The 23,862-nt window shown below is 37.1% G+C and overlaps 1 protein-coding gene across 1 annotated transcript in view; it reads right to left on the bottom strand.

Annotated features, from left to right (window-relative positions):
• Positions 1-23,862, bottom strand: part of CFAP299 (cilia and flagella associated protein 299) — a 582,341-nt gene that overhangs the window by 15,579 nt on the left and 542,900 nt on the right. Inside the window, exon 5 of the mRNA XM_059066513.2 lies at positions 3,897-4,026. Within this exon, the coding sequence (XP_058922496.1) occupies positions 3,897-4,026 (130 nt within the window). The remainder of the gene's footprint in view (positions 1-3,896; positions 4,027-23,862) is intronic.

Below are 23,862 nucleotides of genomic sequence, written 5' to 3'. Positions count from 1 at the left end.
GAGGAGTGAGTGCAAAGTGCATCCCCTCAATCCTTCTAAAAATAATACAATGGAAACATTTTGGTGGGTGTGAATCACTTAGACAAGCATTCTTCACTCAAAAGTAGAAACTGACCTTATTTGTTCCAGATGTTATACAGATGCAGGGAAGTTAAAGCCAGTGGTTCTGTTTTCAGTGCAACCAAACTCTTATTGCATTGGGAATTTCTTAACCAATGAACTCATATTACTTGTTCTAAGACCTGCACAGTTTTCTTTTTTCGACTCTTACCATTCACAAACAACTATGTTTCATAGGAACCATGCTTCAGAATTGAGTCTACATCTGTGTTGTACAAAGGAAACACATCCTGTTTACCAGTGTTTACACTTTCCATTTATCTTGACCCCTTTAATTTTAAGCATAAATATTTCAAAGAGAGTACTTGAAGGAGAGTTGAGCTGTGTTGTTCTTACAACATTTTATAGCACTTTAATTATGGAGTTATTAGAAGGTGTTCATCTTAGGAAGAATTGTCAGCAAAATTATTAAGAAGAATACTGACTATAAAAATGTAACTCATATCATTGTTCATAGTTCAAAAAACTTGACATATTAGCTTATTTCTTGACTCTCCTGCAGGCCTGTAAGAGCTTCTATGTGGATGCATGAAATATAAAAGGATCATGGCTCTTTGATGAGGGTGAAGAAGCTAAGAAATCAGGTAGGTGATGTACATGATACTTTTATATTTAGTCCATAAAAATGAAAATATATGTGTTATATTTTGTTTGAGAACACTTGTGTTTGAGAACAGAGTACCAGATCTCTTGAGATTATTGTGTTTTTATAGATAAGACTTTTTCAAATTGTGGTTCTTGGCAATCTACAGCAGAATCACACTGGTCACTTATGAAAATATGTACTTCTGGGCCCAGTTGAGTCAGAATCTCTGTGAATCAGGTCTGAGCCTGTAGAGGGACTCCAGAGATCAGAAAACAATGATAACAACAACAACAACAGACTCTCATCTTCCAGTTGTGAACAGTAAAGCCTAGGGAGGTAAAGTGAATTTCTCAAGGCCATGAAGCCAGTTAATAGTAAAGTAAGGCCTAGAATTTTGTTTATTAATGCTGAGACTGACATTCTTTTCCAGTAAGTTTTTATCTTTAAAAAGATAAGCTTAAAATAAAATTTAAAGAAATAGAAGTACCCAAATATCATTGAATGTCTCACCCAATAATTCTTTACTTTTATCATTAATTAACCAAATCCTTGTTCATTCTCCAAGATTTTGGAAGTACCTTTCCTTCAGACTCATCATGAATCTTTTGAGTTATAATTAAAATCTTCCAGGAAAAAAGAGGAAGATGTTATATTTCATGGATTGTTGACTAAGTCTTTGAAAGATCATGATTGATTACTTTGTAAATGTGTGTTTTAGTTAGTTATTTGAACCAGTCAAGCAGAAGTTTGGATTCAATAATGATTCTTCAAAGACATAGACAAAAACTAATTCATGACATACATTCTTGATATATGTATATGGCATCAGTTAAAATAGAGCCATAAAAGAGTCTGTGTGATATCATTCAAAACTGATTCAAAAATTTGTTTCATACATCTTAATGATGCTATAAATCAATTTATATCTTTTCTTATGTACATACTTTAGCCTTCAAAAAGGAAAAGACTGTGAATGCTATTTATTAAGCTTTCTGTAATTTGCCTCAAATGATAACATTTTGACATCCATCTCTGATGAGTATAGAGGCACCACTAGACAGAAGATGCACTCATAAACTTCTCTGCTATTCATAGATTCATAATAAATATGGCCCTACTAATGTTCAGGTCCAGTCCCTCATCTTACTAATGAGAAACCTGAGAACAACAACAAAAAAAAAAGAGTAGTGCTCTTTCGAAGGAGATAGCGTTGTGTCAGAAACTGTCACCATGGTTGTTAACTCTAACTCTCCCCTTCCCCCAAGGGAATGTAAGCTGTGGGGAAGTGTTATCTTTGTCTCACAGGAAACCACCAGAAGAGAAAAACAGGAGGCCACCAGAACTGTTTAGAACCAACCAAATCTAAAATGGCTGATGACCTGGTCTTCAGTAGACCTTGAGCCCCATCATACACTCATTGTAATACACAAGCATGCTAAGTGACACACCTGCCGGTGGCCATAACAGGAAGTACCGCACCATAGAAGGAGAAAAAGGAGGTGGCCACCAGTTCCAGGAAGAACCCCGCCTATTCCCAGAAAGCCAATGCATATGCCTTCCTGTCATTAACCCTATTTTAAAAAATCTTGCCTTGATCACCCCCTGACTAGAAGTGGATTTGTGAACTAAGTTCCGGCTTCTCCATTCTTTGGCCATTGAATAAAGCTTGTGTTATTTCAATCTCAGCATCAGTTTTGTTATTGCCTGTGCAAATCTGAACAGGAAAAGAAGCTCCCCTGCCAAGGCAGGGGTCTTCAGCCAGGCTAGGGCACAAGGGTGGGGGGGTGGTCCATAAGGCCAATCTAGTAACAGAACTGCTAGTTGTCTACCCAAACCTCTCTTCTCCCTTTTGTAGAACTCTTGTTTCTAGCTGGACATATGGCTACCTAAATAAAGATTACATTTCCCAGCCTTCCATGTAGCAAGATATGGCCATGTGACTAAGCTCTTGCCATGGAACATAAGTGACCATGAGTGTGGTAGCTTTGGGGAAACTTCCTTACAAGGCAGTGGGGGCACGTTCTTTGTACCTACTCACCTTCTTCCATACATTCTGTTTTAAATGTGGTTGTTTTGGCTGGAGATCTATGTTGGCCTAAGAGGATGAGGGCCACCTTGGCCCAGATGACAGTGTAGCTGCCACTCCAACTTTGGACAGCCACTATCTAGACTTACAAGTGAGAGAGAAAGAAGTCTCTTTTCTCTTTAAGTCACCAGCTTGGGGTTTCTTGTGTTTGAAGTTGTATCTGATTCAAACAAGAATCTATTTCTTGCTACAAAATTTCCTTTATTCATTTTTTGAACACATAGTTACTAAATACTTTTTATGAGCAAAGAACTACATTAAGTGGATGTGAAACTAAATATTTTTTATTTTGAAAAACTGTTTCAAAAGTTTTTAGATTAAGACTCCCCTTTACCTTCGGTCCATCCTTTACCTACCCCAGACAGATCACACAATTTCTATTCTTTCACTATGAAGAACTATTTCCCTTGACTTTGGATTTTAGATTGATACTGTCATGTGAGTAACATGTTTTTCCAAAAGTTAAAAAAAACCCACCAAAGCAACCCAAGCACATACAACTTTTATGTTTCAACCTTCGCCCCCAGCTATATGACAAATCATGTTTAAAAGTCATGATGTAAATGTAGTCTTTGAGAATATGTAAGATGTAAACATTTGTCTTTGAACAAATTCAAAATATCATGGGACATGTTTTTAAAATATTTAAATCACATGTATTTTCTAAGTTAATGCTCAGAAATGCACTAAACACAATACTGTTTTCAGTGTTAGTCACATGAAAAAAGGTACGTATGTGAGGTGAGAGTCTCTCTTCCCTAAATGACTCATCTCCCCTTTCAGAGCAGAAAGTGACTGGACTCCCCAGAATCAGAGCAAACAGATTTGTTGTCACTGGCTCCCTTACCTAATTCTGCTGTCAGGCATGGAGAGGTGTTCCCACATGTGAGTTCCATTTAAATTCCCCCCAAATTCTTCCTTGTTGATTTCTGATAATTTATTGTTTTGAAGTTTTTTTCTTTAAGGATAGTAGATGCTCTAAGTTTCCACATAGCTTTTCACTTCTAAATTTAAAAGCTTAAGGTCAAATATTTAATAATTTTTGAATGATGGTAGAGATACAATAAAATTTGAAGAGATACCTAAGTGTAAAAGCAGACTTACCTTAGGGTCCACGTTGAGAATTTTTCTGTCTCTTTTGTATTTGAAAAGTAAGCCTTCTGGATTATCAGCAATCACTTGGTAGTTGGGAGTTGAATTCCAAACAGCAACATGACTGTCCCAGTTGTAAAAACTATAGAAATAAATATTTATTAGGAATTAATATGCATAATGAATTAAATTGACAAATATATTTCAGAAAATATTTGGGGCAGTTCAGCTTCAAAATAAATGGATAGGATCACAGTCTATACAACAATGTAGACCACATGTGTGATTAAAATTCTTGCAGAAAAGATTAGACTGGGTTATTTTCAAATCATTTAGATACATATTTATGACTGTTTTGCATGATTTCCTGGTTTGGACACTCTAGGACCTAGGACCTATTCCAGTATCATATTCCCAGGAAGTCAAGAAGAAAATTGATGCAATTTAAGGCTATTTCTTCTAGTTCAGACTCTTCAGGATATTGAGTACTCAGGGTATTAAGAGACTGTTTACTGGAAGGAAAGACAGGCTAAGTCACCTCTTTTCATTCAAAACAAATTAATTCATTTCTTTAAGGTTCTATTTTTCAATAATATGTTTCCCAGGCAGTAAGAAAACTACTTGTGTTTGAGAGGTTACCAGAGGCCAGGCCTGATGTGATGTATTCTACAACAACACCCATACGAATTTGCTCTTATTTCACAGACAAGGCAAGCTCTTTCTTAAAAAAGATGAAATATTCTTGAACATGTTTCCATGGTGTGAAGAGGGAAAAGTAGAGAAATCAGGATCCTAAAGAGGCAAGAGCTATAAAAAGGCTTTGCCATAAAAAATTCTATATGAGAAGATGTATCTAATATACAACAGAAGTATGATATTCCTATATCTATGTAGGTTAATTAGATTTTAGTAAGAACCCTGCATATTATTTATTACTATTCCTATTATATAGATGAGCAAACTGGAGCTAAGAGAATATAATAAAAAATTTGAAGTTTACATTACTAGTAAGTACTAGAATACAGTCTCAGATCTAGTCTATAGAATCTAAAACAAGTACTTTTCTAAAAATTTTTATTTTATTGTGGTAAGAACACTTAACAGGAGACTTGCCCTCTTAACAAATTTTTAAGTGTACAATACATTATGTTGACCGTAAGTATGATGCTGTACAGCAGAGCTTTATAGCTTATTCATCTTGTTTAAGTGAAACTTTATGCCTGTTGATTATTAACTCCTCAATTCCCCCTCTTCCCCAGCCCCAGGTAACCACCATTCCATTCTTTGAGTCTATGAATTTGACTATTTTAGATACCTCATATAAATGAAATCATACAGTATTTGTCCTCCTGTGATTGGCTTATTTCACTTTTCATAATGCCCTCAAGTTTCATTTGTGTTGTCACATATTGCAGAATTTTCTTCTTTTTTAATGTTGAATAATATTCCACTGTATGTATATACCATATTTTCTTTTTCCATTCATTTGTCAATGGACATTTAGGTAGTTTCCACATCTTGACTGTTGTGAATACTTTCTTTTAGACCACATATAGTTGAGTGTTGTTTTTTAAAATCCACTTAGCCACTCTGTCTTTTGATTGGGGGGTTTAATCCATTTATACTTAAAGCAGTTATTGATAGGGAAGGATTTACTCTTGCCATTTTATTAATTGTTGTCTGTTAGTCTTGGAGTTCTTTTGTCTGTCTTTCCTCTCTTGCTGTCTTCCTTTTTGTTTTAATTTTTTTATTGATATATTTTGAATACTTGATCTCTTTCTTTTGTGTATCTTCTGTAAGTATTTTTTTGTAGTTACCTTGGGGTTAACATAAAATATAGTTGTAAATGTTAATTTTAAGATGATAATAACAAGTTTAATCACATACACAAACTTTACATTTTAACTTCTCCCATCCATGTACTTTATGCTATTGTCAAAATTTATATCTATTCATACTGTGTATCTTTAACTTTTTTGTTATAATTATGTTTTAATACTTTTGTCTTATAATTTTTATAGTAGAATTAAAAGTGATTTACCCACTGCCATTACAGTAATACACTACTCTGAATTTTTAAATATATTTACCTTTATCAGTGAGTCTCATACTTTCTTATGCTATCATGTTTCTTTTTATCATCCTTTCATTTTAATTTGAAGAACTCCCTTTAGCATTTTTTGTAGGGCAAATCTAGTGGTGGTGAACTTTCTAAGCATTTTTTCTGTGTGGGAAAGTCTTTATCTCGTCTTCATTTTTGAAGGACAGTTTTTCTGAGCATATTACTCTCTGGTAGTAGGTCTTTTCCATCAGCAGTGTGAGTCTATCATCCCACTCCCTTCTGGCCTACAAGGTTTCTATTGAAAATCTGTTAATTGTCTTATAAGAAGGCGAGGAGGATCCATTGGATGTGACAAGTTTCTTCTTTTCTTGCTTCTTTCAAAATTCTCTCTTTGTCTTTTGACAATTTAATTATAATGTGTGTCTTGAAGTAGATTTCTTTGATTTATCTGATTGGTGTCCTTTAAGCTTTTTGGATTTGGATGTCCATTTCCTTCCCCAGATTTTGGAAGTTTTCAGTCATTATTTCTTTGAATAATTTTTCTCATCCTTTATCTCTCCTCATTCTTGGAATCCCATAATATGTATATTGGTTCCTTATGGTGTCCCATAACTCTCTTAAAGTTTTTTCACTCTTTTTCATTGTTTTCTTTTTGCTTCTCTGACTTAATTATTTCCAATGACTGGTCTTTGAATTCATCGATGTTTTATTCTGCTTAATCTAGTCTGATGTTGAAACACTTTAGTAGGTTTTTTTGTTTTTTAAGTTTAATTAGCTTTCGCTCTATGATTTCTGTTTTGTACTTTTAAATATTTTTTCCCTGTTGAATTTCTCCCTTTGTTCATGAATTGTTTTCTTGACCTCAGTGAGCACCTTTATGACAGTTATTTTGAATTCTCTTTTATGTATACTATTAGTACCTTTCTGTAGTGTCAATATCTGGAGATTTATCTTATTCCTTTTGAGGGGAACATTCTTGCCTGATTCTTGATTTTCCTTGACTTTCTGTGTTGCTGCCTGCATATTAGACAAAGCAGGCACCTCTCTCAGTCTTCATGGACTGGACTTATACAGGAGAAGACCTCCACCAAGCAATCTGGACAGAGATTCACTGGCTTCTTCTAACTTTTTCCCTCCTCAGGGAGAAGCAGTCAGCTGTGGGTTTTGTTACTTGCTCTGTGATGAGCAGGGAGTAAGATCTATTTATGATGTCTACCAGCCCAAGCTGCTGTCGCCATTTTCCTCCAGGTGCATGGAATGTGTCTGGCCCACCAGAACTCCAAGACTGGCAAAATTGAAGTTAGTGCTCTGGGGACCCACCCCCCCACCCTTAGAAGAGCTGGGAGCCTGGATACACAAACCAACCCCTACCTTCCTTGGGAGAAGCTGAGAGCTAGGGTGTTTCTTTTTCATATTATGGTGCTATGCTGGCAGTAGGGATTCCAGTAAGAGTGTGTCCCAAACCTCTCTACTGGCTTTGGTGAGGCTTGCTTTGCATTTGCCTGGGGGTACAGGGACCTTTCAATTAGTTTCTGGATTTCTCACAAAGGGAATTTGTCTAGGAATTCTTGCTGAATATGTGTATTTGTGGGAGGAGAGTCCAGGGCTTCCTACTCTGCTATCTTGCTGATGTCACCAATCCAAATGCTCTTTTTAATCTGCTATTTCTTGATTTATTTTATTTTTAATTAATTTTTATTGGAATACAGTTGCTTTACAATGTTGTGTTAGTTTCTACTGTACAGCAAAGTGAATCAGCTATATGTATACATATGTCTCCTCCTTTTTGGATTTCCTTCCCATTAGGTCACCACAGAGTACTGAATAGAGTTTCCTGAGCTACACAGCAGGTTCTCACTATTTATTTTATACATAGTATCAATAGTGTATTTATGTCAATCCCAATCTCACAATTCATCCCACCCCACCTTTCCCCCTTGGTATCCATACATTTGTTCCCTATAAAACTTTTCCTAGAACTAACAAACATAAATTTCAGCTAAAAAAGGAAAAGACAGAAAGAAAGGAAAAATGAGAGGGAGAGAGAAAGAAGTAAAAAAGGAATAAAAAGGGGAAAGGAAAGAAGAGATTTAAAAACTTCCCCAAACATAGATTCTCTCCAGGTCATCACACTTTTCTCCTAATATATTATAATTAAATCTATCTTCTCTATGCCAACTTACCCCGACCACTGTTGCATCTCAGTTCTCTCACCTGAGCTGCTTATCCACATGACTGGCTCAATTGTAAATACTTACTGAGATAAATCATAGACTCCTCAATCTCAACATATCAGAAAATAAATTTTTCCCACCTTCCAAAACTGTTTAAACTTGCTGTACTGTCTCTATCAGTAAGTGGCACTCAATAAATGTTCATTGACTAAATTAATGATATATGCCCATCTTTATTATTATTTATGATCCAGTTGATTACAGTATTTTTAATTATTACAGAATTAAAATAAAGAAGTAGCAAGAAAATTTATTTTAAAATGTAATTAAGAGAATTGATCTAGAACATTGATCTGGGACTTAGGAAATCTAAACCTTCATGCAGTGGTTTCAATTTTCTCTTATCTAAAGTTTAGAGGTTGAACTATATATTGCAAAGGCTCTTTACAATGGTAATAGACTGTTATTATGAAAGCCTCCTTTGATTCAATGAGTTCTTATACGTTATTTTAATTTATGTCTAAGTGGTCACATCTAGAAAATACTTGTAGAAAAGTTCAAACACACTGTATCTAAAATAGATAGAAGAACTTAAGGGGTAACTTATGTGAAATTATTTAAGGTTTAGAAATAAAAGAACAATTTTCCATTTGTTCCCCATGAAAAACATCCAAGGTTTGGGCATTTTGTTGTATGAGAGTGTACTTATACACAACTTATACAAATAAGTTGGGATAATTGAATCGAGATAAATATGTGTAAAATCTGTTCACTAAGTGATAAGGGGGTCCTCATGTATGTTTTTGGAAACAATTACCTGTTTGTCATCTATTTTACATGATAACTCCTGATACCAGAGAAAGTATTTTTATGACATTACACGACAACAGAGCGTTGGACCACCAGGGGGAGTAAATTTCAAAGCCGTGTCTCCAGAATACTTTGTTTGTCCTAGTTTTGCTCAATACTTTCCTTCAAATGGAGTGGAAATGGCATATTTAGGGAAATTATGAAAGCACAAAATGGACAATGTTATCAAAGATTAGAAAAATTTGCACATAAAAATACATTTAAAGGCAATACAAAGCCTTAGGGGTGAATACAGAACAAAAATAATGACTATAACAATTGTAGTCTCCAGTACATAAAGCATAGGGAAAAAATAATATCACTACCACAAGAACAGGAAATTTGAAATCACGGAGAACACATCACTGAAATAGAAGCTATTACCATCTAAGAGATTTTTCCCCATGAATATAACCAATAGTTCATAATGATTAGGAGGGAGTTGTTTCCATCTCTATTAATTATGGAATCTTTTTGGGTTTTAAACAGTTGGACCAGTAGGCATTTACAGTACCTAATACTTGAATATGCTTATAAAGTTTAAAAAACATTTCATTTGAGAGAAAAATAAAGAATATTTATAAGATATAATTTTTAGGACAGAGAGATATTCATATTTAAAGGAAATTTGTAAAAAACAGAAATAAAAACCTACAAAAATTGTTTTTGTGAAATCAAAAGATTTTTATTGAGGGACTTCTCTGGTGGTCCAGTGGTTAAGAATCCACCTTCCATTGAAGGGGACACGTGTTCGACCCCTGGTTGGGGAACTAAGATCCCATGTGACGTGGGGCAACTAGTCCCATGCGCCACAACTAGAGAGGCTGCGTGCTGCAACTACTGAGCTCGTACACTCCGGAGCCCCCATTCTGCAACAAAGAGCCTGCTTGCAGCAGCGAAATATCCCACATACCGCAACGAAGATCTCACGTGCTGCAACTAAGACCTGATGCAGCCAAATAAATAAATAAATAGTAACAAAAAAAAACAAAAAAAAAACAACTGACAGTGGTTTACACCAATAGTTCATTTCTTTAAAAAAAAGATTTTTATTGAAAAATGAAAATTCAGGGGATTTTATGAGAGTCATGGGGACATTTAAGCATTAAACATTATTGTCTCCTTTTTAATCTCTGTGTAGACAGTCTGTAAGTAGGATGGCTTTACAATTTTACTGTCCAAACTAGGCTCCTTCTGTGAAAGAAGAAAGCTGCTACTAATTGTGCCAAGACAATAAGAGTAAGCCCAGACGATGCTAGGAAAACTGAGATGTGTGGTCTCTACACCTACAAACCATTTAAACACTGCTGTTTTAGAGCTGATTTATCCAATGTTTGTGCAAAATGTTTCCAAAGTTTTGCCATGGATTTGCCAAAAATATGATAAAGTTGTTTAAAAAATGCTAAAACATGTTTTCTTATGGTTGATACTTTTTATTTTATTTTATTGCTGTGGAAAAATTATATTATATGAAATTGCAATTGTGGTATAGAGACATGAAATTTAATCTAGAATAATGAACACTCCTGTTCTTTTTCTATTTTTCAAATAATATCAAAGCAGTAAAACATTCTATAACAAACTAATTTCCTGAAATATCATATTCCATGTAAAAATATAGGTTTGATCAGTTATTTTAGTTGGTAAGAATATGAAATCTAAAGTTTAGTGTTTCCATAAGTTAGTTAACTTGGCTCCTATTCATGACTATATAATGCATCTCTAACTTCAATCAGCTATTTAATAAATGCATATGCCAGTTGGGAAAATACAAATAACTGTTGAACAACCTACTGTAACTATTAAAATAATTGAGAACATTAAAAGCCCTAGTGACAGGTAATCAGAAGGGTCATTTCAATTCAATTCAACATGTCAAAAATGCAAACAAAGGATTATAATACAGCATGAAAAATGATACAATAGAAATTTATGTGAGGTATTTTTGGACTGTAGAGGTCAAAAACAATACATATCTTGCTGAAATATATTTCTAATGAGATTTTCCTGATGGAAAGAAGTAGGGCCAAGAATTCCAGGTAGAAAGGATAGTAAAAGTTAGATTAGATAAGAACTGAAAAATGTTCATAATCAGTGTTAACATTTATGAGAGATATTCAGTAGTTTACTGCTAATGAGGCAGAAAGCAAATTGCTGTGGATTGAGAATTAAATGTGAAATGTGATTATTAACTGTCTTCTACCAAAGTGCAGAAAGTTTGGGTGTGCATCCCCTTTGGGGCCAGAGTGGCTCAGAGCAAAGGAAGCAAGGAGAACTGGTAAGGTTGGCTTTCCTATCCCTTTAAGGCAGTGGATAGAAGGGAGTGTTCATTGCCAGCAGGCTATTGCTCCTAATTTTCATTTGAGTAAGAAAACAGATGGGCACCTGTCTAGCATGTTCATCATATCATGTGCTCTGAATCCAAAGTGCAATGTCAAGTATATGGACTGGTTATGGAAGGTGCTAAGGGAGAGATTAATGTAATATAATACTGGGGATACTTGATTATTTGTGATAAGTCCCCAATGGTAGAGAATAATGTAACCCTTGTCAAGAGGAACCCTTCTTACAGGGAGAGATTCTGAGGAAGTATTCCATAACTGCTTCCATAGTCCTATGCTGGCCTCCTCACTGAAGACCCTAGCCCTCTGGTGGGATGTCTGGAATGCTTCATTGCTAGCTCCATGCAATGGGAAAGAAGCAGGTGATAATCACAGATGTACTTATAACCATATCTTCCCATAGTAAGGCTATGGAGATAGATTTATGAGTTACACAAAGCTTTTTTTCTGATTTTGCAATCAGAGCAAGTATTAGAAACATCCTGAGAAGTATTTGCAACTTCTCAGTTGTAAATCATAGAGTGAGAACCTCAAGGTCAAGCAAGAATGCCAGTAGCTAGTCCTATAGTAACTGGGCTATGTGGCCATTCCCCGTGAAGAGATTGCAAAGGAAGTACTTTCCCAAGGCAGAAACCTGAAGGAATGGTGCAGGGATGGGGTGGGTGTCCCAGAGAGCCCTACCTTAATTTCATTCTCTATCTGATATTATTATTGAAACAACTGCCACTAATGTTATTTTACATTGATGTATTGCTTTGTCATTTACAAAGAGCTTTCACCTTTATACTCGTGTTTAATGTCCAGAATAATGATGTATTAGGTAGGGTATTTATTTATAGCTTATTACAAAATATTGAATATAATTTCCTGTGCTATACAGTAAATCCTTGTTGCTTATCTATTTTATGTATAGTAGTTTGTATCTGTTAATCCCATACTCCTATTTTGTCCCTTCTCCCCTCTCTCTCCCCTTTGGTAACCATAAGTTTGTTTCCTATGTCTGTGAGTCTGTTTTTGTTTTGTTATATGCATTTGTTTGTTTTATTTTTTAGATTCCACACATAAGTGATAACATAGAGTATTTGGTTTTCTTGGTCTATCTAACTTATTTCACTAAGCATAATACACTCTAGGTCCAACCACATTGTTGAAAATGGCATAATTTCATTCTTTTTTATGTCTGCGTAATATTCCAGTGTGTGTGTGTGTGTGTGTGTGTGTGTGTGTGTGTGTGTGTGTGTGTGTGTGTATACACCAACTCTTCTTTATCCATTCATCTGTTGATGGACACAGGTTGTTTCCAAACTTTGGCGACTGTAAATAGTGCTGCTATGAACATTGGGGAGTATGTATCTTTTAGAATTAGTGTTTTCATTTTTTTTCCCATATATACACCCAGGAGTGGAATTGCTGGATCATGTGGCATTTTTTTTTGTGGAACCTCCATACTGTTTATCACAGTGGCTATATCGATTTATATTCCCACCAACAGTGTACAAGTGTTCCCTTTTCTCCACATCCTCACCAATGTTTGTTATTTGTAGACACATTTTATGTTTTTGATGTCCCAGTTTACACTGAGCATACATAAGAGATGAGCCTGAGAAGGAGACAGAGAATTGCATACAAATGCATGAGGAGTAAGACAGTTCAATGAGAGTCCAAAGGAACAGAAAAAACAATGAGGAGATTCCTCTTGTCAAATGCAAGGAAGGAATGAGAAAATGACCAAAATGTGATGGCTATCATTGGTAACTGTTCTTTTTGGGGTTAGCGAGAATTTATCTTAGGTTAAGGAGATTGTATAGATAGGTAATCACTGTTGCTTCTGCTGGAATTAGAAGATTAGAGTTCTGTTGCTTAAAAATAACAAACATTCTTTGACTTAACATACTCTTTCTATCTGGAAGGTCTCGACAACTCAAATTTTGTGAATATGAAAATATTTTGAACTATTGCTCCACTCAGCAACCTCACACTCATTTTTACATTATGGATATTGAGATGTTCTTTAGGTTTACTAATCTTTCTATGAGTAGTATGCCAATTCTGCCCTGTAATCACCATAGTTTTCCTTCATATCTGTGGATATATTTCTAGAATTAGAATTTTCTAGTCATGACTATGTGACAAGGCAAGGCTTTTCATTAAAGAAATGTCAGTATATTAGGGAGAGGAAATCATGGTGGGTCTTGGGTCCTAGGGACCAGGGAAAGAAACCAGAAGGGAAAACTAGCGTGTAGGTATGTTGTGAGGGAGACTGGCCACTCCCCCAGGCTCAGGCACTGTAATTGTGCTTTGAGGTAAAATGGCTTTGAATTTGTGTAAACTAAAAGAGATGTACAATTTAGAATTATATTATAAGTGAGTTTAATGAAACAAGGTTTAGGCAGCGTGAAGCTATGATGGAGGAACTTAATGCTGGAGGAGAGAGACTTCCTTCTCTGCTGCTATACTCGGAGACATCACCCAGATTAGCAGTAGAACCCCAGGTCATTAAAGTACTTTTCTTAAGTGGATAGGAGTTTTGCTAGGCATTACCTGCCTGGTACGGTATGTTTGTCTAGGAAATGGGATCATTTGGCAGTACAAGTAAGATGATTTTGAGAACGTTAGAGTTTCTGTGCTTAAATCACAATTCTCTAGGAAGGGAAGGCATCTGAGCTTCTAGGTGGCTGGGTTTCAACAGGAACAACGTGTTAAAAGGGGGCTCCTTGGATACTGAAGATGGTTTTGTGACTTTGTGTCCTTCAAAGGATAGTAACCAAGACTTACTCACTTTGGAACAGGTAGGCTTGGTAGGCAGAATTCAAAATACCTTCTGTGATCTCTGCTTTTTGGGGTTGGATCTGCAATATGCTATGTCACTTGGCAAAAAGGACTTTACTAATTGTTTGACCTTAAAATTGGGAGAAAATCCTAGATTATCCAGATGGGCACAATGTAACCATAGGAGCCCTTAAAAACAGAAAAGGAAGCCAGAAGTCAGAGAAACTCAAAGCATGAGAAGGATTTGATGCACTGTTGCTGGCTTTAAGATGGAGGGACCACGGGGACCTCAGTTCTATAACTAGATAGAACTGAATTCTGCCAACAGTCTAAATGAGCTTGGAGTGTATTCTTCCCCAGAGCATGCAGAAAGGAATGCAGTTCTGCTGACACCTTAATCTAGTCTTGTGAGACCCTGAACTGAGAATCCAGCCACACTGTGCTGACCTGTGGACAGTGACATGAGTGTTATTTTAAGCTGCTAAATTTGTGGTAATTTGTTACTCAGCATTAGAAAGCTAAGATAGTAGGCATTGTAAGTGCTTTGGAGTTAGCTTAAGGGAGTATGTTGAGGATGAAATAAACATTTTATCACAGTTGGGAGGCTGGGATGTATCGGAGGCTCAAAATTTATTTTGAATATTAAAAGGAATGTGACTTCATTTTGTACTCAAGATTGGTGAAGCAGAATATCAGTTATAAATAGAATGTGATCAGGAAGAAATAACAAAAATAACACTGAAACAACACAGATGAAAGCAATGAGAATCCATGTAGTAGAAAAACAACCTTAGGCAGAAAGAGAAGCCAAACACTTCATAGCATTTGACTTTTCATTGGACAATTTTGTATTTCTGTACATGCTATGGAAAACTATCTTCAAAAAAATTTATGTCGGGGGCTTCTCTGGTGGTGCAATGGTTAAGAATCCGCCTGTCAATGCATGGGACACGGGTTCGATCCTTGGTCTGGGAAGATCCCACATGCCGCAGAGCAACTAAGCCCATGCGCCACAACTACTGAGCCTGCACTCTAGAGCCCATGCTCTGCAACAAGAGAAGCCACCGCAATGAGAAGTCCGTGCACCACAACGAAGAGTAGCCCTTGCTTGCCGCAACTAGAGAGAGACCACACGCAGCAACGAAGACCCAGAGCAGCCAAAAATAAAAATAAAAAAAGAGAAAAGATGTGCTGGCTCTTCTGGGACAGAATGAAAATGGGAGCAGCTATTCATTGGGGCCCATCGTGGTGAAGGTAGTAAGAACTGAGGGGGCAAAACATTAAGTGGAATGAATCAGAGCTGCTCATTCAGCTCTCCTTCCTCAACTGACATATCTCCCTTGAAGGCCTTCTTTATTTAAATAAAGTGTTTAATGATTTATATTTACAAGTGAGACCATTACTTTATACTTGTTCTTTTATACCAGAGCTCTTTCTACTACACTACAATACTGCTACTCAGTCTTTTTCCTGCAAATGATTCTCTTTCTCCTTCCTTTGATATTTTTTAACAGTGAAACAGAAGAAACAATGTCTTATCACGTTTATAAGCCATGATCTGATGAATGTGAGTCATCAGTAAGTGATACCACTACCCACCCTGTCACCCAATCTAGAAATGTGGGTCACCTCAGGCTTTTCCCACTTCCTTACCCTGCATCCTGTCTCCCATCAAGTCTCATAGATGCTATCTCCGTAACCTCTCATGTCCACATACTCCTCTCCAAATGCTGCATCATATGCCAATTCTTACCTGAATTAATACAATACGTTCACAATCAGTCCCCCTCCCCCTTTTGTCTGCATCCCCTATCATCTGTCATTCTTGCAATCACAGATATCTTTAAAAATATCACATCAGATATTACATCCCTGCTTAAAATATTTTCCTGACACCCACGATTTTCTAAACACACTCTGTAGCTTAGCACACAAACTCTCCAAAACTTGGAAGCTGCCTCTCTGGCCACCCCACACACTCCCAACCCCAGATTTCCTTAAGCTTTTCCCACTATTTGCATTTCTCTCTCTCTGTCTTTTTTTTTAATTATTATTATGGCTTTATGTTTTTTATTTTTTTTAACATCTTTATTGGAGTATAATTGCTTTCCAATGGTGTGTTAGTTCTTCCTTTACAACAAAGTGAATCAGTTATACATATACATATGTTCCCATATCTCTTCCTTCTTGTGTCTCCCTCCCTCCCACCCTCCCTATCCCACCCCTGTAGGTGGTCACAAAGCACCAAGCTGATCTCCCTGTGCTATGCGGCTGCTTCCCACTAGCTATCTATTTTACATTTGGTAGTGTATATATTAGTCCGTGTTACTCTCTCACTTCGTCCCAGTTTACCCTTCCCCCCAACCCATGTCCTCAAGTCCATTCTCCACATCTGTGTCTTTATTATTCCTGCTCTGTCCCTAGGTTCTTCATACCACTTTTTTTTTTTTTAGATTCCATATATATGTGTTAGCATACGGTATTTGTTTTTCTCCTTCTGACTTACTTCACTCTGTATGACAGACTCCAGGTCCATCCACCTCACTACAAATAACTCAGTTTCATTTCTTTTTATGGCTGAGTAATATTCCATTGTATATATGTGCCACCTTCTTTATCCATTCATCTGTTGATGGACACTTAGGTTACTTCCATGTCCTGGTTAATGTAAATAGAGCTGCAATGAACATTTTGGTACATGACTCTTTTTGAACATGTCATTCCAGGCCCTTGCCAGTGCCTCTCTACCATTGGACATGCTGTTTTCTTTGCCTGGACTGTCCTCTCCACATTTCTTTTGCTCACCTAGTTAAGTACTACTCATTCTCCAAATCCGATATCATGCAATACCTCCCAAGGGAACCTCCAACCCTCACCTAGCCTAATTTATATTCCAGTCTCTGGGCTGAATAGTTACCTACTAACAGAAACAAAAGTTCTGTCCTGTAACAATTGATTTACTATTCTGTCTTCTCAATTAGCCTGTGAGCCTCATTAGGGTAGGAACCAGCTTTATCTGACTATTTCTAGAGCTTCTTGTGGTACCTGGCACTTGGTTATTTCCAACAAATATTTAACCTTTCCCTCCACTACCATGAGACTGCCATGAGGGGTATGATTTGACTTTCATCTTCAGCATCAGCTTCTCTTTTGCTCTTGGGTCTACTATCATCTTCTTTGTCCTTTTGTCTTCACTGCTCTGCTAAGAGCTTTGAGTCAGGACATTATGAATTACTCATACATTAGCACAAAATAATATGTGACTTCTTTCGTTTGCCAATGTCATGGATCTCTAATTGTCGGGGTGTATGCTCTGTCACTTTTAAGCGGACAGATTTTTGTGTGGGAGGTGAGGCAGTTTCCTGACTGTCCTTCAACCACATCACATACTCAGCCACCTCTTTTGTTTATACAAAGCATAACTCTGTTGTTAGTATGACCGGAGCATCAGGCACCCCATTGGAAATTGAATGGCAGAGATCACTATACTTGGGTAAAACACACTGCATTTAAAAATCCATTGTTTCACCCTTAAGAAAGCTGGTAAGATATGCCTTTGACAAGTATTTGAACTTGATAATAATGAAAAAATGTAAAAAGGTAAATTAGCAATATTTTGTTCAGTAAAGATAGAGTGGGCTTCCCTGGTGGCGCAGTGGTTGAGAGTCCGCCTGCCAATGCAGGGGACACAGGTTCGTGCCCCGGTCCGGGAAGATCCCACATACCGCGGAGCGGCTGGGCCCGTGAGCCATGGCCGCTGAGCCTGCACGTCCGGAGCCTGTGCTCTGCAATGGGAGAGGCCACAACAGTGAGAGGCCCGTGTACCGCAAAAAGAAAAAAAAAAAAAAAAAGATAGAGTAAGAAGACCAAAAGAAACTACACATTGAATGTTATAAAGCCTCCAGAGGAAATGAAAGGGAAGACATGTAGGTTACTGTTTATTTGATTGGCACATACCAAGGGATTTCTCAAGCTTAAAAGTAATGGAAGAAATCCCAAAGGAAAAGATAGATCAGTTTAACTTCATAACAATTTAAAATATTTTTATGTCATGAGAAGTCATAAATAAAAATAAAGGCAAACAAAAAATAAGGAAAATATGTGGTATAAATATCCTTAAATCATAAAACTCTCTTAGAGAGTGATTTTTAAAATGTCAATGATCCTAAATTTTAACGTTGGGAGAGACCAAGGATAGATAGATCATGAAAATAAAATAATAACCAAGAAATAATTGAAATGAGCATAAACTTTGCTAATAATAAAAATAATGGTTTTGACTTTTAAAATGGGGAATAATTAAGAAGTGTGTAATACTTCCTACTAGCAAGGGTGCTATGAGACCAGCATGTGCATTGGTATAGCTTGTGAGAGTGCACGTTATTGCATTTTTGGAAAGAAACTTGGCAATGTGCATAATAAGTCTTGTAAGTATTTATATCACTTGACCCAGAAATTCTACTTCTAGGTACTACAGACAAAGATGTATGCACATAAAGACTCTTCACATTATTATTTATAATAGTGATGGTTTGAAATCAACTTATGTGGTCCAAACTCTTATTCTAGGCAATCAGGAGGCCAAATTCTTACTTAAACTGGGTCTGCAACTAGTAGTAGTGATGAGGAGTTAGTAGTGGGAAAAGGCGGACTGGGAAGTAGAACATGTAGAGAACAGTGGTTTTTAAACAGCAGCTATTGTGAGTCTTTTTTGAATTGCAAAATCAATTTGCTGGGCCACAGTCAGAATGAAAATCCAGAATGGTGTAGAATGGAGTACAAAATATCAGAGGGCACTTTACTGTGTAAGTTTTACAAAACGTTTATCTAGAGTATTTATTTAGAGACTCAGGGCATCTCCTCTTCCCCTTTAAAAAAATGTTTTTGAAACATTTCAAACACACCTGAAAGTAGAGACTGGAGTAACAAATCCCCATGTACCCATTATCTAGCATCAATAATTATCCACAAAGGGTCCCTCAGTTTCATTTCTCCCCTCCCACAAACTCACTCCCACCAACCAAATTAGCAAGTTCAGGACTTTATATCATTTCATCTGAAAAAACTTCAGTATGGATTTCTGTGATATTGTAATATAATAAGAAATATATATTTGGTCTTCTCCCCATAAACCCTTGTAATTTCTTGAGCCATAGGAGTGAGAGGAGAATGTTTTGTTATTCAAAATAAGCCCTTTTCAACCATCCCTGAGTGTATGCTAATGAGCAGACTCTTGGTGGGGTCCTAGCTAGCTTCAGGATGGGGGTTGGTTGCCAGAGGAACTGACCTTGTGATTAGAGGGTTAGAACTTTCAGTCCCACCCTTGGACTTCTAGGGAGGGGAGAGGGGCTGTCTGGAGGAGCTAGAGATTGAGCTGATCACCAGTGGCCAATGATTTAATCATTCATGCCTACATGATAGGACTTTTATAAAATCCCGACCAATGGGGGTTTGGAGAGCTTTTGGGTTGGAGAACACATCCCTGTGCCAGGAAGATGGTGCACCCCAAACTCTACAGGACAGAAACTCCTGCACTCTTGGACCCTTCCAGACCTCACTCTATGAACCTCCTTCTCTGGCTGTTTTTCTGGGTCTTTTATAATATCACTTATGATAAACTGGTAAACATAAGTAAATATTTCCCTGACTTTCATGAGCTATTCTAACAAATTATCAAACCAGGTGGGGGAAGTGGGTGGTAGGAACCCCTGACTTTGCAGCCATCTTGGACAGAACCATGGGTACTTGGGGACCCATTACTTGCAACTAGCATCTGAAGTGGGGGCAGTCTTGTGGGACTGAGACCTTAAACCTGTGTAGTCTGACTCTAACTCTGGGTAGTTAGTGTCAGACTTGCATTAAATTGGAGGAGACCCAGTTGGTGTCCTGAGAGTTGGAAAATTCGTGAGGGGAAACCCCGCACCCCATATCAGGTGTCAGAAGTGTTATAAGTAGAGAAACAGATTTCCTTTAATCTCTAAAAGATAGCCCTTTAAAAAAATATAGCTACAAGTTTTCATCATACCTTAATATGACAATAATTATTCAACACCACCAAGTACCCAGTTACCTTTCAAATTTCACCAATTGTCTTATTAGTTTCTTTTTTACATAGGGTTTGCTCAAGTCAGAATCCAAACAAGGTCCATATTTTGTAGGAGTCCTGAGACTCCAACCAATGGAGGACAAAGAGCCTTAGAGGGCACTGAAATTATTTTGAAATAATGCTTAATAATTGAAAATTGGTTAACTAAAGACAGCACCATAAAGTGAGGTACTGGCAGCTGTTATAATTGACATCCATGAAGAATTTTCAGAGAGAAGATAAAGTGCTTACTATATAAGATTCAGAGTTGCATATACACAACAAGACAGCAAAAAAACACATCCATGAGCACACCTACACATACAGTTGACAGTTGCCACCACCTTTGATAGAACTTTTCCCTCTTTATAGTAACATCACAGTAAAAAAGGGCAAATATGTTCTTGAATGCTTACTGGCCCTTAGAGTGACACATATACTCTACATGCTGTTTTGTATATATCCTGAGAGACTATAATGAAAGGCAAAAGTGAAAGGTTGTAGTGGAAGAGATAGTGGTAGATGTGGTGAGAGGTACACAGTTTGGGGCCTAGTTAGATTCAATTCCAACTCCACAAACAGGTGTGCCTGAGGATGTCTGTAACCCCCTCCCTGATTGGCTAGGGGCAAACTTGTATTAGCAGCAATCCTTTGAAGGCAAAGCCCGTAACAACCAGGAAGGAAACCCTCCTTGAGCTAGTGATGTTTTCCCCCTTGGAATAGGTTATTTAAGAAAAATGTAAATGTTTTGCTGCTTTTGCCTTTGTTTAGCACGTAGCAGGCATGTAACTGATTACATGGCACACATTTGACCTACAGTCACTGAAATGAACAGAATTTTGCCCAATAGCCAATCTTCTATCTCTTCCTAATATATATGTGTATGTCTATGTATGTTATATATACATATATTATATATGTTATATATGTATGTATACTGTTTATATTTATAACATTTAAAATAATTGTAAAATTTTCTGTTTATAACATTTTAACATTTATAACACTTCAGGATTTTGAGTTAGGAGAGATTTTGATTTTCTCTTTTATACTTGATACGCTTTTATAGTTTACATGTTTTCCACAATGAGCGTACAATATTGTTAAGTCCAAAAAGAGCAAAATGTTTCTTTTTAAATAGAGGAAAAAGGGGCTTCCCTGGTGGCGCAGTGGTTGAGAGTCTGCCTGCCGATGCAGGGGACACGGGTTCGTGCCCAGGTCTGGGAGGATCCCACATGCCGCGGAGTGGCTGGGCCCGTGAGCCATGGCCACTGGGCCTGCGCGTCCGGAGCCTGTGCTCCACAATGGGAGGGGCCACAACAGTGAGAGGCCCGTGTACAGAAAAAAAAATAATAAAAAAAAAATAATAAATAAATAAATAAATAGAGGAAAAAGAAAACTCTTTATTAGAATATGTGTATTAAATAGATAAATAAAATACATGGTTTTCTTTTGTTTCCAAGTATGTCTGGACGTGATATGCTTTGCAAGATTATATGAAAAATCTTGAAGTATAAACTGGGGGGCTGATTTTGAGAAAAAAGAGTGTTCTTGAGTTTTTATCTGGGACACTAAAAATTGACATGAAATCCATCTATAAACAGTAAGTTATTGTTTTATTTTTGAGAAAAATATTTAAAATTACCTCAAGCTTTTATTCATAAAATCATGAAAAAGAGTTGTACCTGTTTCCTTACCTTTATATATTTTAATTTGAAAGTAAAAGTTAATGATATTTGTCAACTGTCTATCTCAAAACATACGTGCTATTCACATATACACAAAATAATAGTCATTCTTCAAAAACAGTAAATAAAACTGGTACTCCTATGAAAGAAGCATTATCACTGCTAATGGCTTAAAGAACAACCTCCTTGGATAACTTCATTTTCTCTCATTGTGTTAGTTACTACTTATATTTTTAAAATTCCACATCCATTTCGCTGCCTGGACATCTCAGAGATTCAGAATTATATATCTATCTACTGTATTTTAGATATTGCACTGGTACTTAAAATGCAACATAGCCAGAACTGAGTCCTTGATCTTCCCCTAAACTACTGTTGCCCTGAATTTTCCTTCTTATATTTGTTGGTACCTCTGTTTATAGAGACATTCATGTTTTAGATCTGGAATTGGGCTTGACTCTCCTCTCCACATAGCCCATTTCCACTCAGTTCTGCCAGTTTCCCTCCATTAATATTTCTCATATCAGGTCCCTTGTCATCCTGCCTCCCTCGCTACTGCCCTAATCCAGGCCCTTAGCTTGTCTGTCTCCTTTCTTCCTGTCTTATATCTATTCAGTCCATCTTCAGCACAGCCTCCAGGGTGTTTCTCATACTCATTTAACCACTTGCTTCCCGATGTAAATCCCTTTCAAGGACTCACCATCACCTGTAGCATAAATTCCAAGCTTCTTAATTTGGTTTGCATGGGCCTTCATGTCTTATAGCTCCCAGTTTGAGGTTTCTGCTGTAGCAACCTTGAACTGTGAAGTTTCTTTCCTATGGCATTTGTTGTTTTTTAGTTTTATGCCCTTGTTCATGCTGTTCCCTCTGACAAAATGCCATTTTCCCATCTTCCATGCCTGGAAACGCCTATGCATTCCTTAAGAACGAGTTCTGTCGGCACCTCCTCTAGAAAGCCCTGTCTTTTCCCCACATGAATTCTTTCTATATTTTCCTCTATAATTGGATATGCCCTGGGCATATCTATATCTTTCTATTTCTAAATTGTTTTATAATTGTTTCTCTATGTCTCTTTTTATTGGACAATGTGTTCCTTGAGGGAAGGAACTGTATCTTATTTATATTTTATAAAATCACTTAACCGCAGGGGCTTCCCTGGTGGCGCAGTGGTTGAGAGTCCGCCTGCCGATGCAGGGGATACAGGTTCGTGCCCCGGTCCCACGGAAGATCCCATGTGCCGCGGAGCGGCTGGGCCCGTGAGCCATGGCCGCTGAGCCTGCGCGTCCGGAGCCTGTGCTCCGCAACGGGAGAGGCCACCACAGTAAGAGGCCTGCGTACCACAAAACAAAACAAACAAAAAGAATCACTTAACGCTGTGCCCAATGCATAGTAGGTTCATAAATAGAAATTTAGAAAATAAAATAATAAAGATATGTGGGAGGATAAACTAAACTATTTAAAGATTAAGGATATGAGAACTGGGCTTGGTGCTTGCATTTGTCAATTAATATGGGGGAAACGGTGTCATGAAAATTTAGACTGGAAGGAGAGAAATGTGCATATTAATAAATAAGAAAATGGTTATTTAATTCATGAGAAATAGAATAAAAGTCAGGTTAATAGAAGTACTTTGTGGATTTTAGAAGGATTAGGTTGAGTAACTCTCGATAGGGAAATAATATTCTATTGGTAAATTGGGTTTACTTTCAGTTACTTTTAGAAAGTCAGCCACAGCCCAGAATAGAAGTCCTCATCCCTACCACATCTCAATCTTTCCTTTCCCAAATCCCCATGTTTACTCCTAAAAGTATTAGAAAGTGAGGCCAGAGCTTCTCACTTCCTGTGGCAGAAAGAAGTCATGGATATTTAGGGGACTTCTGGACATTATTAAAAAGTAACATAAAGAGACTGGAGGCTGAGACATCACTATTTTGTAGTAAAAGTCACATATCTTAAGGCAGGCGGGCTCAGAGACATCACACAGAAAGGAGCTAAAAGGATGCATTATG

This window comes from Kogia breviceps, chromosome 6, assembly GCF_026419965.1.
Source record: "Kogia breviceps isolate mKogBre1 chromosome 6, mKogBre1 haplotype 1, whole genome shotgun sequence".
NCBI classification, from domain to species: Eukaryota; Metazoa; Chordata; class Mammalia; order Artiodactyla; family Physeteridae; genus Kogia; species Kogia breviceps.
Note: the sequence above shows the minus strand (reverse complement) of the source record. Positions and strands in the feature narration are given on the sequence as shown.